The 15,278-nt window shown below is 49.4% G+C and overlaps 1 protein-coding gene across 1 annotated transcript; it reads right to left on the bottom strand.

The window, feature by feature from the left end:
• Positions 1–423: 423 nt before the first annotated feature.
• Positions 424–13,907, bottom strand: LOC147646271 (uncharacterized). Its single transcript, XM_086873664.1, has 15 exons — positions 13,580–13,907; positions 11,888–11,925; positions 11,313–11,444; positions 9,696–9,830; positions 9,079–9,423; positions 8,543–8,632; positions 7,960–8,143; positions 6,417–6,480; positions 5,672–5,720; positions 5,182–5,294; positions 4,472–4,589; positions 3,949–4,048; positions 3,294–3,490; positions 1,808–1,945; positions 424–690 (listed from the first exon to the last, which is right to left on the bottom strand). The coding sequence occupies exons 1-15, from the start codon at positions 13,854–13,856 to the stop codon at positions 589–591; spliced, it is 2,082 nt and encodes a 693-aa protein (XP_086729790.1). The 5' UTR covers positions 13,857–13,907; the 3' UTR covers positions 424–588.
• Between the last annotated feature and the right edge of the window lie 1,371 nt (positions 13,908–15,278).

The following is a 15,278-nucleotide window of genomic DNA, read 5'->3' as shown; positions in this document are numbered from 1 at the left end:
ACAGCACCCTCACTACTCTTTCTGCTTTCTCTCTTCAGCCAGACTCTCCTCCAGCCAAAGAGATTTCTCTTAGGGATACAAATCCAAGTGGCAGGAACCCAAATGTTCTCGAGTCACATCTGCACAGCCTGCATCTGCACAGGATGTTTGTGTTGCACCGCTCCTCCTTTGGTTTTTCCTGCAAATGCCATTGCTGTTTCTGCCTCAAATAGAAATGCCACAGCTGGGCAAAACTTGTCCAGTTGTCCATATTCCAAAGGCAGTGTGGTCTGGAGAGGATGAATGAAGAGGAGCCTTCCCCACTTTGAAACCGTAAAAAGAAGCCATCAATGTCACTTTCCACCTCTAAGAAAAAACTGACAATTCAGAAGGAAATGTTGAGCTTTCTCACAGGGTCAGAAGGAGAGAAATGTTCCAAAGGAGTTGAGATTTGAGAAATTTTATTTAAAATCCTACTCTACAATCCTACACTACAAACCTACACTACCATCCTGCACTACAATCCTACTCTATAATCCTACTCTACAACCCTACTCTGCAATCCTACTCTATAATCCTACTCTAAGTTGGTCATGGAGAAGACAGTTTCTAAATTAATTGTTGCATTCCTGCCTCCTCCTTCCACTTCTTCACGGCAACGATGAGAGGTGCCAGGCTGGACCCAGGCATGGCCGATGTTATAAATTGATGCTGCAGAAAGGAAATGAAAACAACAAGAAAGCATGATTTTTCCAATCTAAGAGCTTTAAAGGCAGGGGAATACTTTTGAAATGAAAAGGGGATTGAGTCAGAGTAGGTCAGGAGCATGGGGCAAGAGTGGCACAGGTTGCCCCAAGAGCTGGTAGGTGGCCCATCCCTGGAAATATCTGAGGTGTGAGTATCCTGATCTCTTGAAAGATGTCCCTGCTCATTGCAGGACACAGACTAGATGACCTTTCCATGTCCCTGTGTGTTAGTTTGAGATGAATTGACATTTAGGGAAAGAAGTAAGAAACCCCGCACGGAAGTGATTTCTTTGAGAGAAGCTGCTGGGAGCTTCCCCTGTGCCTGAGACAGGCCAATGGCTGGCTAGTTCTGAGAACTGACAACATTTTGCACCATTTAGAAATGAGATGCGCCTCTGTGATGATGCACATTTTGAAAACCACCAGCCCGGGCACTGGCCCTCTTTGCTTCCGGAGCCCGAAGGTAACGGAGCTCTGGTGAGGCCGGCCCTGCTCGCCCACGGCCTGTGCTCCTGGGGGAGGCCGGGCCAGAGCCCAGCGGCTCCCGGGCAGGGGATGGAGGCTGCGGGACCCCGGCCCCAGGCTGGGCCAGGCCACGGCTGCTGACATCTTGCCCACACTAAACCCTCTCCCCGGCGTGCAGCGACGGCTCCAGGCCGAGCCTCCCCTCCCAGCGGCTCCCGGGCAGAGAGAGGGGCTCAGCACAGCCTGAAATCCAACACCATGACTGCCATGACCTGGGTGAGATTGAACCCTTTCACTGCACAGATGAGACCTTTCTTACTCTTGTGGGCCTGATAATAAAATTTGTTATTCCTTTGAAGTTTGAAGCCTGTTTTGCCCTTCTCCTAATCCATAGCTCCCAGCAAGAAATGAGTAAGTGCCCTGGTGATTTTAGCCAGCGCTAAAACCCAGCACTCCCTGCCAGCCCAGCCCAGTCTAGGATTGCTCCCCACTGTCAGCTGAACAGCACCAAGGTTGGAAGGGAGGAGGATGGGGGCTCATCTGATGCCTTGGATTTCAGTGGAGGAGGAGCCCATCCCTGGGACACTGTTTCACCTGCAGCCCTTTTGCCATTTTACCTGCAGCAGCTCCTTGGCAGACCAGCGCTGCGCCTCGCCTTTCTGCAGGCAGCAGCTCAGGAAGTCACGCAGCAAAGGCGAGAATTGCTCGGGCTGCCGCAGCTGTGGGCTCCCTTCTGTGGCTATGTGGAATTTAGCCTGGAGAAAAAGGAAACACAAGGCTCCACCTGCTTCTTTCCCATCTGGAACTGCTCTCCCAGAGCCCATTGTTCCAGCTCCACTCTGCAGTGGCAGTTTTTGCCCTGGCAGAGAGGCAGACATGACTTTCCTGTAGCATTTAGATGACGACTTTCCTGTATCATGAAAAAACCCAAGCCCCAAAGCCACAGCTTTGCCAGCATCCAGCAGATCTTGTCTTGGCAGCTGATTTCATTGCCTGCTCTAGTTAGTGGCAACTACATCAGCAAATACGTGTTTCCTTCTCAGAGGATTCCCAACAGCTTGGCAGCCTTTTTGGAAGAGGGATTTTGCTGTTCTAACTAACTACTATTTCCAAGGATTCTTACATGAAAAGAATCTCTGCAGTGCTTGTTGGTCCCTTAAGCACAGCTGCCATAAAACAAAACTCATCAGGCTTTTTGTCCTGTTCTTGAAAATGATGGTAATTGGAAGAAAAGAAAGGAAATGCAGCAGGTGTTCCTCAGGGAAGGAAACAAACCTTTGGAATCTCATTTCCAACACAGACACATTAAGATGCCTCCACAAATGTATTGGGTTGAAAATGCCTGTTTGGGCACACAGGAGCCACCTGCAGCTCTGTCTCTCAGCACTCTGAAAATTTCAGGTTCCCTTATGTGGCAAAAGGAAAATATTCATGGTGAAATCAGAAGTGTCATCCCTGTGGTAAGCCTGTGCTCGTTGGATTCTCAAGTCAATGCATTAACGCTGTGCCCATCCCAGAAAGTGCCAGGAAACAAACAGGAGGTTTTGGCAGGCTCTCCCTGTCACCAGGCTCCAGCTTGGTGATATGGAGAAAGTGGCTTGGGTTAGGAAAGAAGGTGGTCACTGAGTGTCTCAGCAGCACTGCACAAGAAGCAGAAGAGACTCTGGCTTTACAGCCTCATCTCCAGGTTTCAGGCAAGTTTCCCTGTGAGAAGAATGGGGCTGCACTTCTTCTCTCAAAAGCACTGTTTTAGAAACTTGGTTTGGTTTGAGTTTCTTTGCTTCATTTCTGGAAAGATAACACCAGCTCTGAGATGCTTGTTTCCTATTCTTGGGGCCATCTACACAGCCAAAAGAGCTGGAACGACTTCTAAGGCAAAGCAAAATGCTGCCTGAGAATGGAGATGGTTTGGGCGAGGTAAGGCTTGAGTTCCCCCAGTGCTGCAACCAAAGCTCCAGTAGATGCTGATGTGCTGCAGGGCCATTTGTAGAAGGGGCCTTGGTGGAAGTACTTCCAGCAGATGGCCATGGGATTATGTGCAGTGAGCAGAGAACACGGGACAGGTGAGAAAGACAGCGGGATCAGAGAGTATTTGCTCCTTACCGATCGAGCAGTGAAACTGTCATAAGGAGTTTTTTGTTCGGCCATTTCAATTGCCACAATTCCAAAAGACCACACGTCCACTTTGGGGCCATATGGTTGACGCTTCACCACTTCAGGTGCCATCCACCAAGGAGTCCCGGTCACCGAGCACCGCTGATTTTGCTCAGGGGTGAGCTGAGCAGAAAGGCCAAAATCAGCTGAGGAGAAAGCAAAATACTCTTTTAATTTTAATACTCTCAATTAGGAAACCAAGCCAGAGAATTCCCCGGTAGAAGTTTGAGAATGTGCAGTTGAATTTTCTGGACAATACTCCCTGCTCTGTTTCCTTGGGGCTTTAGCCAAGGCAATTGGCTACTTCAAACATCCCCCCATTTCTTACACTTCCTCCAGCAGTGCCTTTTGTTTTCCTGAAGGTTTAGATTGCAGCTCCCTCCCTCTGGAAGGAACACTCACAGACACACACAGAGCAATAGCACTCTTGGCTGCTTGTGGTTCCTTGTCATAGCTGTGTGCACCCTGCAACTGTGCCTTCAGCCCACAGCAGGGGGGACCCCTGCACTGCCAGCAGCAGCATTTTTGGGGAGCTGGCAGTCACTGAAAGCAGCCCCACACCCTGCATTCCTGGAAGGCTGAAGCTGAGCAAGAATACACTGACCCAGCTTGACAGAGCCGTCGGTTCTGAGAAGGATGTTGTTGCTCTTGACATCTCGATGGATCACGTGGTTGGAGTGAAGAAAATCCAGTCCTTGCAGGCACTGAGAGAGAAAAGAGAACCAGGGGGGCAAAAAGTAGTGCTGTGAGTTCATCGCACAAGCAAGGAAACAGCTGTGGAAGGTTCCCTTTGCAGGGGAATGGGGAGGAATGGCAGAACACAGCGCCATTGAGAGCAAGAGCCTGCTGCTCCCACAGGAGCAGAGCAGCACCTTTCTCAGTGGAGAACTGCAAATGCCAATGCACGAGACAGAGCTAGAATACAAGAGCAGGGGATAAGAGGACAGGAAGTGAGTCCAGGGAGTGTAGGGGCACTGGCAGACAGTTCCCTTGAGATGCTCTTGCTTGCCCATAGCCGAGCAGCAGCACAGAAACCAAGCCTGGCCCATGAAATCACTCCTGTTCTGAGCCCCTGTTTCCCAGACAATGCAGCTCAAGGCCTTGGAAGCACAGATGGGATCCCTGACCTCCCGACTGACAGCTGCAATCTCTCCTTCAGACATTTGAATCTCATCGATGAGATCTCTCAGAGTGCCTCCGTCCATGTACTCCATCACCAGCCAGAGTTCCTCATGCACAAGGTAGCTGAAAAAAGGAAACAAGGCCATGCAGGTGAACATGCACGGCTAGGTTGGTTTTTTGCTTGAGTCTTGTTTCTGGGTCCCTTGGAGACAAGGGCAGAAGTAAAGGCATAGACATTGCCTCTAGGCTGTGCAGTGTTTGCAGTCTGTGCTGTCTCAAGGAGAAAGGCAGTTTAGGAAGAGCCCAGATAAAAAACCTGTCACGCATGGCATTTCTGGAAATAAGCACCTAGTCTTCCTGGCATGCACAGCAATGGAAAAGAGGGGCAACAATGCAAGGGCAATCCTCTCTTGGATGGTTCATCAGCATTTAAGAAACTTGAAAAACTCAAGCCCAAAGAACTGTGGAGGCAATGAACTTAGAAGGTATTGAATTCTTAAGATAGGGCTGATGCAGGTTTTTGAACAATGTTCAGTCTGCATTTGCCAGGGTGGATTCATGCAGACAAAATGCAGTCTCTTCCCATCCATTGGAGATAAGTAGAGAAATAATCATTAACAGCTCTATTTCCTGCCAGTGACCAAAGTGGGGTTTTAAGCTCTCATGCTTGTAGTATGTAAAGAAACATTCAAGGGATAGGACCGTGACCACTCACCTGGCTAAGTAATTCACGATCCTGGGACTCCTATTACTCTCCATGATCCTGATTTCATTCATGGTTAGTATCTTCCTACTCACTCCTTGCACATTTATTTTCTTTATGGCCACCTCAAATGACATTGAAAGGAGTAATTTGAGAAAATTGGTAGCATGAGACCACAACACACATGGAGCAAGTGATTTTGGAATGGCACAGCCAAGCTGTGCCCAAGTGCCTTGTGATTAGACCTCATCACTGGAGTAATTAGGGAGTGACATTGCAACAGCCCATTTCTCTGCTCCCTTGGGGGTCAGTTACAGGACATGTGGCCACTGAGGATTTGCCTTGTCCACAAAGCCTGTTCCAAGTGCAATTTGCAGGCTGGCTCCAGTCTGTGCTTCTTGTGCCTTTTCAGCACAGCTCTACTCAAAGCTCCAGCCACAGCTGTCAGCAGTGGGGAAAGGCCTGGAGAGCAGCAGAGGCTGCAGGGGCTGTTGACATTTACCTCTCCTCCTGTTGCAATGTCAAGTGCTCTGGAAACCTCTCCAAAACCCCTAGAAACAAAACAGCAGCAAAGAAAGGAGAAGCCATTTAGATCTTGCAGTGGAAGCCAGTCCAGACAGGAGAGCTCTGCTGTAAATGCCTAAAAGCTGCAGGTTGCAGGAGGGGTCTGCCAGAAGGCAGATGATGCATTTTCCCCTCAAGTGCCTGGGCACTGGGCCTGTTCCAGAAGCCTTGGGCTTTACTGCCTCAGCTCCAAAAGGCAGCTTATTCCTTCATCTCGGCTATCAGCTTCTAAACTGTGCAATTCTAATCCTGAGCACGGAGTATTTCCTTTAGCAAACTCTTGGAGAGAAATGTTCCTGAGAACAGTTATCTGATAGCTCTCATTGGGGGTAGGTTGTGCTTTCAGGCAAGCAAGATTCTTCTCCTTTCATTAGTGTGGCCAGATGATTTGGAAACATCCAAAAATGTGAAGGAAATGAACCCTGAGCTGTCCCACACTTGAGAGACAAGCAGATTTCCCAGGTTCTGTTCCTTGCTGCAGGCAAGACCTTGGCAGCATGGAGATGTCTTTGACAATGCCTTCTGAGCACACTTGACAAATTCTGGCCAGTACTGAGAGATGGGGCAGACTAAGCCCGCTGTCTAAACATGTGGACAACTTGTCTGACTTCCCACTTGATGGATATTCCACCAGTGAAACACCTGGCCCGTGGCTGTGTAGAAGTGACTGTGGTTGGACTCACCCGCTGCCAAGACTTTCCAGTTCGATGTATTTTGTGATGGGATTTTCCTTGTTCACCATTCTCCCTGAGGGAAACAAAATGCAAGATGCTGACTTTCAGGCAGAGATCCGAACTTGCAGGAGATGCCAAAGGCAGCCCCGCTGTCTGGGGCTCTGAACCCTCTGTGGTCAGCTGGGCAGCAAGCACAGCAGCAACAAGACAGGCAGTTGTGCAGTACAAATGGGCAGCAGAGAGACTGATTTTGTCCAGTCCTTGGAAGGAAATGAAGCGCAGAGAGCACAGCAGGGCACAGCACAAGGCTGGCAAAGGCCAAGCATGAGCACTGACAAGCAATGGCAAGAAGACACAGCCAGCCTGAGCCCCTGACAAGCTGTGGCCCCCGTTCAGGACACAACAGCATTGCCTTGGAGATCAGACACAGCCAGGTGCAGATCAAGGCCCTTTTGTGTCCCAGCAGGTGAAGGTAGACACCAAATCAGCTGGGATCTTTTCTCAGCCCCACCAGGTCTTTTCTGAGAGCACAGCACTGGCAGCTGTTATGGGCAAGAAGCAGATTAAATGGGTTGTGCTGCAGAATCACAAAGGGCTTGATGTGTTTTCCCAGAGACTGATCTGAGCAGGGCTTGGGCCAATAGGTAGGATTCTGAGAGTCATGGGAATGGCTGGGAATCAGGTATGAAAAAGTGCCATGGATCTGAGGAATACACAGCACAGGGGCTGCAGGCTCGCTCCTGAGAAATGCCTGCAGTGCTGTTTTATCTGATCACAACACGTGGATGTGTCTCTTGGACACATCTTTATAAAAATAAAACTAGGATATTAATTACAGATTGTTATACAAATATCTGTTTCTTCACTGTGGGCCCAATGAAAACATCTCTTGCTCTCTGTTTCTGCTGTCACCTGATGTTCTTTCAAACGAGTCCTCACTGACAAAAATACAGCATTCTCAGAAAAACCTTGTAGATATAGTAGAGGCAATAAAAACAGTCCTAAAAATGACAGCAGTAAGACACCTGGGGCAGAACAGCTCTTTCAGGATGGAGAAAAAACAAACTCTACCAAAAAACCCCAAATCTGAAACCAAAAAGTATAGAAACTGAAAACTAAAAACAGAACCACAACAAAAAGACAAAACCCCAAATCCAATCAATATCTCTGAAGTCTTTTGGTTCTGACGAGTGGTGGGAAGTCTGGAGTCTAAGGAGAATTTAGGAATCAATTATTCTGTTCAGTTTGGCCACTAGCACACAGGACTTGCATAGATCATTTGCTGGGCCACAGCCTCCTGCTGATCCAAGAACAATTCCTGCTTCTGCCTTTAGTGGCAAGGGAATGCCAGGCAAAGCCGAGCCAGTCCAAGCTGCCCTCAGAGGCAGCAGGAACAGCCAGAGCGCTCTCTCGCTGCCTCAGAGCACAGCAGTTCCTGTGGGGAGTCCTAAATGTCTCTGGGACACCAAAGTGAGGAGGATCATTTGCTACAGCTCTGCTGGCACGTGCACACAATACACTGTCCCTCAGACAAGAAATACACCAGACGTACTCAGTTGCTCCACGAAGTCTCCCTGGCTCTCCTGGAGCTGAGCAGCAGATGTGTCACTGCTGGAAATGGACAAACTGCCCCGGCTCCACTGCTCAGCTTGGGCAACAAAGGCTCCTTTAGATGCTGCTGCTGCTGCTGCTGCTGCTGCTGCTGCAGCAGATTGAATGGAAGAGCCTGCGTAGATCTGCGAGAAGAAAGGAGTTTGTGTCAGAAAGCTGGCTGGCTGAGATTACCCCGAGTTCCCTTTTCAAATGCAAGCCCTTAGGAAGTTGCTGTTAGCCACATGCAAAGCTCATCAACTGGATTTTTTGGATGCCCACTTCTGGAACCAAATGGTCAAAACCCAAGGTTGGTTTTAATCAAGTTGATGGCCAGTTTCATATTCCATTTTCCTGGATTTTCTGAAGGATGACTGCAACAACGACCATTCCACTTCCTGCCACGGATCCCTTTCCCCCTCCAAGGGCTGCAGACACATTTGCAGCTCCTTGTTCTAATGTTGGAGCTCCTCCCCCTCAGTCCTCTTTTCCTGCACCATCTTCAGAAGGTGCTCAGCCTGCAGCACTTGTGCTTGGGACAGTACCTGTGCCTCCCGCCGACCCTGGGGCTCTTCATCAGCCGGCATTTGCTGGAAGCCTTCGCAGGCTGCCAGGTGAGATATCAACACGTCCACCTCAAGTCAAAGAGAACAAAGCAGTCAGAGACCACAGCTTGTCCCTGTGTGCCAAGGCTCATTGACTGTGAGCAAAGGGCAAGAGCAGGACAGCAGCAGATTCACCAAGGGATACAGACAGCTTGCAGCTTGTATTCCAAATCTGTCTGGGGGACTGTGTTCACTTGCAAAAAGCCCTGAAGAAACAAGGAGAGCAGGAGCAGGCCAGCAGGAATCCCTTGAGATGAGTGCTGGCAAAAGGGGCAAATGACTGGTGCCACTGTCCAGGGCAGCAGCTGAGATTGAGCACAGCAGGAAATGTCCTTCCAAGCAGCTGGGATAGACACTACAGCAGGATGGCACTGAGAGGCATCAGCCCAGCCCCCTGCTGCTCTGCAGAGGAAAGGCAAGAAGGGCAGAAAGCACCAGACTGCAGTGACTGCTGTGCCTATCGCTCTTTCACTCACTCGATTTTCTAGAGCCTCTTGCTGCTGAGCGAGGAGATGGAATTTCTCTTCGATTATTCTTCTTTCTTCCTCCAGCCTGTTCTCCCTTGCCCTGATCCTAGCCTCAGCTTCCTGCAGCTCTGCCAGAAGCTCCTCATCAGAGGCCTGTGAGGAACCAGAGAGAGGAATTTCCATGAGTGGAGTGTCAGCCACTCTGTCACTTACCTGATTTTGTTGATTTCCTCTCTGCCAGGGGAGATTCATCTCCTCCTGGATGTTCCTCCTGTCTTCCTCAGGCCGCCTCTTCACTGCCATGATGGCCCTCGGAGCTTCGGGCAGCTCTGCTTGGGGCTCTGCCTCGATGTTCTGTACACACAAATGGAGAGCAAGTGCCTGGGAGCTGCCATCAGGCTCAGCTTCTTCCTCAGTTTCAGCCTCAAAATCACACTCATTCAGTCACTTCTTTCTGCTTCCCTACCCACCTCTGCTTCCACTGTAACCTCCTGTCCCGCTGCTGATCTCTGCAGAGGCTCTTTGCTTTCAGGGCCTCTGGCACTCGTGGCCTGCTCAGTCCCAAGAGCTGCGTTTTATGCCCCTCTTCCTGCCCTTCACTCTGTCCCCTGCTGAGTCAGCCTTACCTGGCCATTCTCCAGTGGCTCTTCCACCTGCTGCCCCAGCTGCTCTTCCTGCTCTTGGGCTGGGAACAGCTCTCCCTCAGGCTGGCACGGCCGTCCTGATAAAACAATCTGCTCCTGCTCTTTCTCTGGATGGACCTGCAGAGAAAGCAAGAGAAGATGGGCTTCAACTTCTCATCCAACATTTGTGGGCCAAGACTCAAAGACTGATGGGCTCCCACGTTCCCAAAGCTCTGTGCTGCTGCTCTCCTGCCTTGTTCTCTGCCCGTGGGGAAGCACAGATTCCAAAGTGACCCTGGCAGTGCAATCAGGGCCCATCTGGCACTGAATCTCCAACAGACTCTTGGGCAGCTGACAGGAAATGTGGGGCATTTCTCAAGGGCCTCCCTCCCCTTCTGCTGTGTCCTGCTTGTCTCTCCCTAGTGACCGACAGCCAGCCCTGTCCCACAGCTCCATCCTGGCTCTGCAGGGGCTTCCTGGGTGAGCTCACCCCTTGGGAGAGACACTGCTGGAGTTCATGTTCTTTTCAGGCCTGCACTGCCACTCCTGCCCCTCTGACATCCACACTCTTGTTAGAAATCCTGCTCATTCAGGAGACAAGGATGTGTGCAATTTGATCCTCTGCTGCAGGTCAGAGAGCCTCTATGGCCACCTCAGGATATGGAAGAGGACCAAGGTGTTTCTCCTCCCTCTTTTGTCAGCTGAGAATTCTGAGTGGCACTGACAGAGATCCTCAAAAGGCCCCACCAACAAATTAATTGACACACCCCTAGGGATGCCAATGAAGGAAGCCATGGGTCATGTAATACATGTATGACCAAAGTCACCAAAAAACACCTAAACTATGGAATTGTCCCACCTCAGTAGGACAGGCAGAAATTTATAGGTTAAACAGGGAGTGTCAGGACAGAAGAGGCAGGAGGAGGAAAACAGCTCTGAGGAGAAAAAACAACCATCTCTAAAGGGGTTCTTAGCAACAAAAGACAGCACTCTAGGACTTGCAGCTTTGCCCCCACACTAGGCTCCAATGCAGTTTCCAAAGCTGCAGACTTCACCACAAAACGTATCAAGAGAAACTTGCCACTTGTGGATTTTGCCTCAGAAGAAGGGTTCAGAACTACACAGTTTGTTTCTTTGGCCACACAGGACAAGAATGGCCGGCCACAGCTGCATGGACAACACAATCATCTCCTTGCAGCTTATCAAAAGCCAAAAGACAGGTGGCCTAAAAGACTCCGCAGAAGTGAAGAATTACTCCAGAAAACTGCAGAACACTTCTCCAGGTCATCCAGAGGTTTCCAAAAAGGGACAGCAAACAAACCAATCCCTGTGAGCCCCAGAAATGCCGTGTGAGCCCTTGGCCATGGCTTGGCAGAAGCCAAGAGACAGAGCTTCCCTGAGCCAAGCAGCCAGCTGCTCACCCGCAGGCAGCAGCGCTTTGGGGCCTCAGCACGACGGCTCAAAGCCCAATTTCCAGCTGCCACGGGATGGGGGAATGGCTGGGTGCTGGCAGGACTCCAGCACTCAGCATCCTCAGCCAGCAACAGCAAGTGCTGGCTGCTCAGAAACTTGCAGCTCTGCCTTGCACTAAAGACAGCAGCACCCAGCACTGGCACTTACTGTCTGGGCATGGTCAGGCTGGGCTGTGACCACAGCTGGAGGCTCGTGCTCCTTTTGCTCATTTTGCTCCTCTTTGGCCTCTTCTCCAGGAGCAGAGGGAGCCACAGCAGAGTCTGCTCTTGCTTCTGGGCTCTGTGGACAGATGGTGGAGTTAGGGACAGGCAGCTCCCTATCATTTAGAACCTTATTTCTCTTCAGCTCGATTTCTACAACCAGCTCTACCAAGCACAAATCATCAGCTTTGATAGCAATGGGATTCTAAGTCTCTCCAAGTAAATTAAAATGGGTTAATTCAGCCATACTGCAAATAGTTCTGAATTAGAGAGTTCACCCTGGCTACTATCAGCAAGCAACGTTCTCTCTGCAAAGCTGAGCTTTGAGTTCTTTTAAAGCTCTGCAATGGAAAATTAGGAAATAGCCAACAATGCCTTTGCTATTGCTGTTGTAAACATGGAAATGGATCTTCTTTCAGCCCACCCAGCTGGCCCTCTGCACTCTACTGCCACAGGCCAAGCTCACAGTTCCCTGCACAATTCTGAAACTCCAGAAACATCAAATGTTCCTTTCTGACTCACCTCAGGATCGGCACCTCTGAACACACGGCTCACATGACCTGCAGTGGGCAAGGAAAATAAACCAAATTCTTTGAGAAAAGAGGAGGGAACCGTGGCCTGTTTAGAACAGCATCTGAGAAGATCTCCCAGTCTGCATTTTCAAAGGTGTCCTGCTTGACTGGTGTGGTTTAAAGCAGCAACTGAAAAATCACTAGAAAACTTATTTATTTCTTGCTGTGAGATATGGATTAGAACAAGAGAAAAACAGGCTTAAAACTTAAATGGAATAAAGAAAGTTCATTAACAAAAACTACAAGAATAAGAAACGAGAATGAAACTTCCAGAACAACCCTTTTCTCCCCCACTACCCAACCATTCCCTTGTTTACATGACAACATAGAGACAAAAAAACTTTGGAACTTTGGTGTTTACAACAGTCCCAATTCCTGCTAGAGTCTTTTCATCAGTCTTTGTAGAGAAACAGAAGTCTTCTTCTGCTATCTATGGAGTTTCTCACAAGAAAATTATTTTTCTTCATAGCTTTCTATTTCTCTGATGCCAGCTGCCCGGAAATCTGCCATCAGTTGTCTCCTCCCATTTCCCATCACTCTGAGGTGTGTTATGGGTCATGAGTCTAGGGATGTCATTTTTATGAATGAGTTATTCAAAGGCAAAAGTTCTCTTTATCTGTTTTTCTGAGCCCCCTGGGAACAAAAGTTTTCTTTTTGCTTCTTAAAAGCCACAAATCTTCAACTCTTACTTCTCCCCCTCTGTTCCAGCATCTCACAGTGTCACAACTACTTCATCATTTGCTCAAAATCCACACTGTGAAACACTCCATTCCTCCCAATATACTCTGTCATGAATTAAAGGCGGTTTTTTCAGAACACTACTGTCCATCTCCATAGCTTTAACAGAAAAATATTTCAGCTTATTAAAGCATCTCCTTATTTCTCTTCCCTCTCAATTTAATTTTTTTCTTCACTCTCTTTGATGGGTTGATGGTTGATCACTTCCTCTCCCTCTCTCTGGAAAAAAAGGATTAATCTGCAAGTCTCATGCAGGTAGTAAAAGAGTTAAAATCTTGCTAAAGCTGCAGATGTTGATGGTGTCAGGTTTCAGTTCAGTGGCAGAAACTGCAAACCAAGTCAGGCCGGCTCCGTTTCTCCCCCCACCCCGCCCTCTGCAGCCTTGTCCGGCCTGGAGGGGGGGAGGAGGCCGAGACAGAGCCCTGTGACCTCGTCAGAAGCCAGAAACCAAAGAGAGCAAGAAATTCCCGGCCTCACATCTTCAGGTGGTGTTCACAGGTTGATCTCACTTCTCAACAGTTAAAACTGCTGCCAATTCTCACCCATGGCCAGGAATTAGTCAGGAGAAAAAACTCCCATCAGCCTCCAGCAGTTTCAACTTCCCCAGCTCTCAGAGCTATCTTAAAAGTAAAGTCACCCCAAGACACTGAGCCAGCAAAGTGAGGAAATGACAGACTCTGCTGCCACAGGCTCTCCCGTGGAGGGAACAGAAGCCCTGCAAATGCTGCCCGCAGGCCCCTGGCTACAGACACCCCGTGTTTTGCTGAAGGTGTTGGCAGGAGCTTTACCAAACCAGGGGCATCCTCACGGTCTTTGTGTTTCAATAGCAACCGGGTCACTAAGAAAGAGCAGGGAGACCTACAAAAGCCAGCTCAGGTTCCAGCCAGGGAAAACCTCTACTTACGTGCCAGGTTGGTCAGATAATAGCCGGAATATCCGATGACATAAATGCTGCAAACTGCAACAGCGAGCTGCTCCATCACTGTAGCACTGCTGTGCCAGTTTGCACACTCTGCTCCACCACAAGAACAAACAAGGCTCCTGTCAGTGTGCAGCTGCCCACTGACAAACGCCTCAAGCAGGAGGATGCTCCTGCACTGAGCAAGCCCAAGAGCTGCTCTGACCCTGAGGCCTTCCGTGCACCAAGGCAACCTTGGGATGTCACCACGACAAGGTGGCATCCATGCCCTGACATCACAAAGCCAATGCTCTGCACTGCTCTGGGAATTGATGCAGAGCAACCCAACCTTCCCTAGAGCAAACACAAAATTGCCTGGCAGGTTCTCCTCTGTCACAAAGGGTCACAAATCCTTTGGTGGGCTGTGGGAAATGGAAAGACAGAAACTTCCACAGATACTGAAGGATTTGATTGACAGCCTTGGAAGGAGCTTGGGTTCATGCAATGCTAAAGGTTCACAGACGCTGAGTCGAGAATTCATAAGCTTATGTTCCTATAGCTGCAAGTAAGAATATGCCATAAGTAAATAAAAAACTGCATTGAGTGAGATGGTGGAGAGATTTCAACTGTAATTGTGTGATTTTATAGAGTAAGCTATGAATCTAAATAATATCCTAAGAAGCACATGTGTGTAGGTGAGCTAGCAGTGTATTGGGTGAAAAGCAGACACAGTGCAGCAGAACTTGGCAAAGGTGAAAGGTGATTAAGTAATAATAAACCTCTTCAATTTAGTGCATTAGCCAAAAATCTCAAATCAGCGAATCTCAGCCACTGCACCAGGCTGAAGCTGAGGATCCCCAGCCAAGCTCAGAGGGAGGAGAACACAGCATCTGTGGGATCCTTTCCAGTCTGACTTGCTTTAGCTGGAGCCTGGGGGAGGAGAGAGCAGGAGAAGGGTTGGCTGAGTCCTCTCCCCTCTGCCTTGCCCTTCTCTGCTGGATCCTCAGTTCATCCCACACCCACCCCAAGACTCCATCCCCATCCTACTGGTGCTGACGGGATTAAAGGAGATAAAGAGGAGATTAAAAAGATAGAGAGGAGAGAAAAGGAGAAGTTTAAATGCAGCTTAAATATGAAAGAAATGCACATGTTAGTGACTGCTGAGAGTTCCAAGGGAGCTGAAGGGTTTGGGAAGGGCCAGGAGCCCGTGAAGGGCTCAGGAGCTGCTGCTGCCGGGAGGGAGGAAATGCACCAATGGCTCCCAGCAGAGTCTGTGCTTTGAGGCTCTTTCCCAAACAGCTGCAGGAGGGAAAGCAGCTGAGTTTGGAGGAAGAGTTTTCTGCTGAGGTTTCCTGTTTGGAGCTGTCACAAGCTTGAGCTGCTCAAGGGAAACGCGGCTCTGCTTCCAGCAGGGCCCAACTGCCCGGGAGCACAACTTGGTTCCCTGGCCCTGAGCCAACGGGCAGCAGCAGCTTCTGTTCCCTCCTGGCTCTTGTGTCATTTCCAGCAGCACAAGACACACCAAGAAAAGCTCCTCCAGAACATGCCATGAGAAACACAACCTGATTTCATGGCATGAAGGAGCTCTGACAGTCCCACGGGCTCAGGTTTGTTTGTCAGTGAACAGAGCAGGGAAAAGCACAGACACATTCCCTGCACAGGGAATTCACAGGAGGAAAGTGCAGCGCTGGAGGATGTGCTTGGA

Source organism: Cyanistes caeruleus, unplaced genomic scaffold (assembly GCF_971803275.1).
Source record: "Cyanistes caeruleus unplaced genomic scaffold, bCyaCae1.hap1.1 HAP1_SCAFFOLD_103, whole genome shotgun sequence".
Taxonomy (NCBI): Eukaryota; Metazoa; Chordata; class Aves; order Passeriformes; family Paridae; genus Cyanistes; species Cyanistes caeruleus.
Note: the sequence above shows the minus strand (reverse complement) of the source record. Positions and strands in the feature narration are given on the sequence as shown.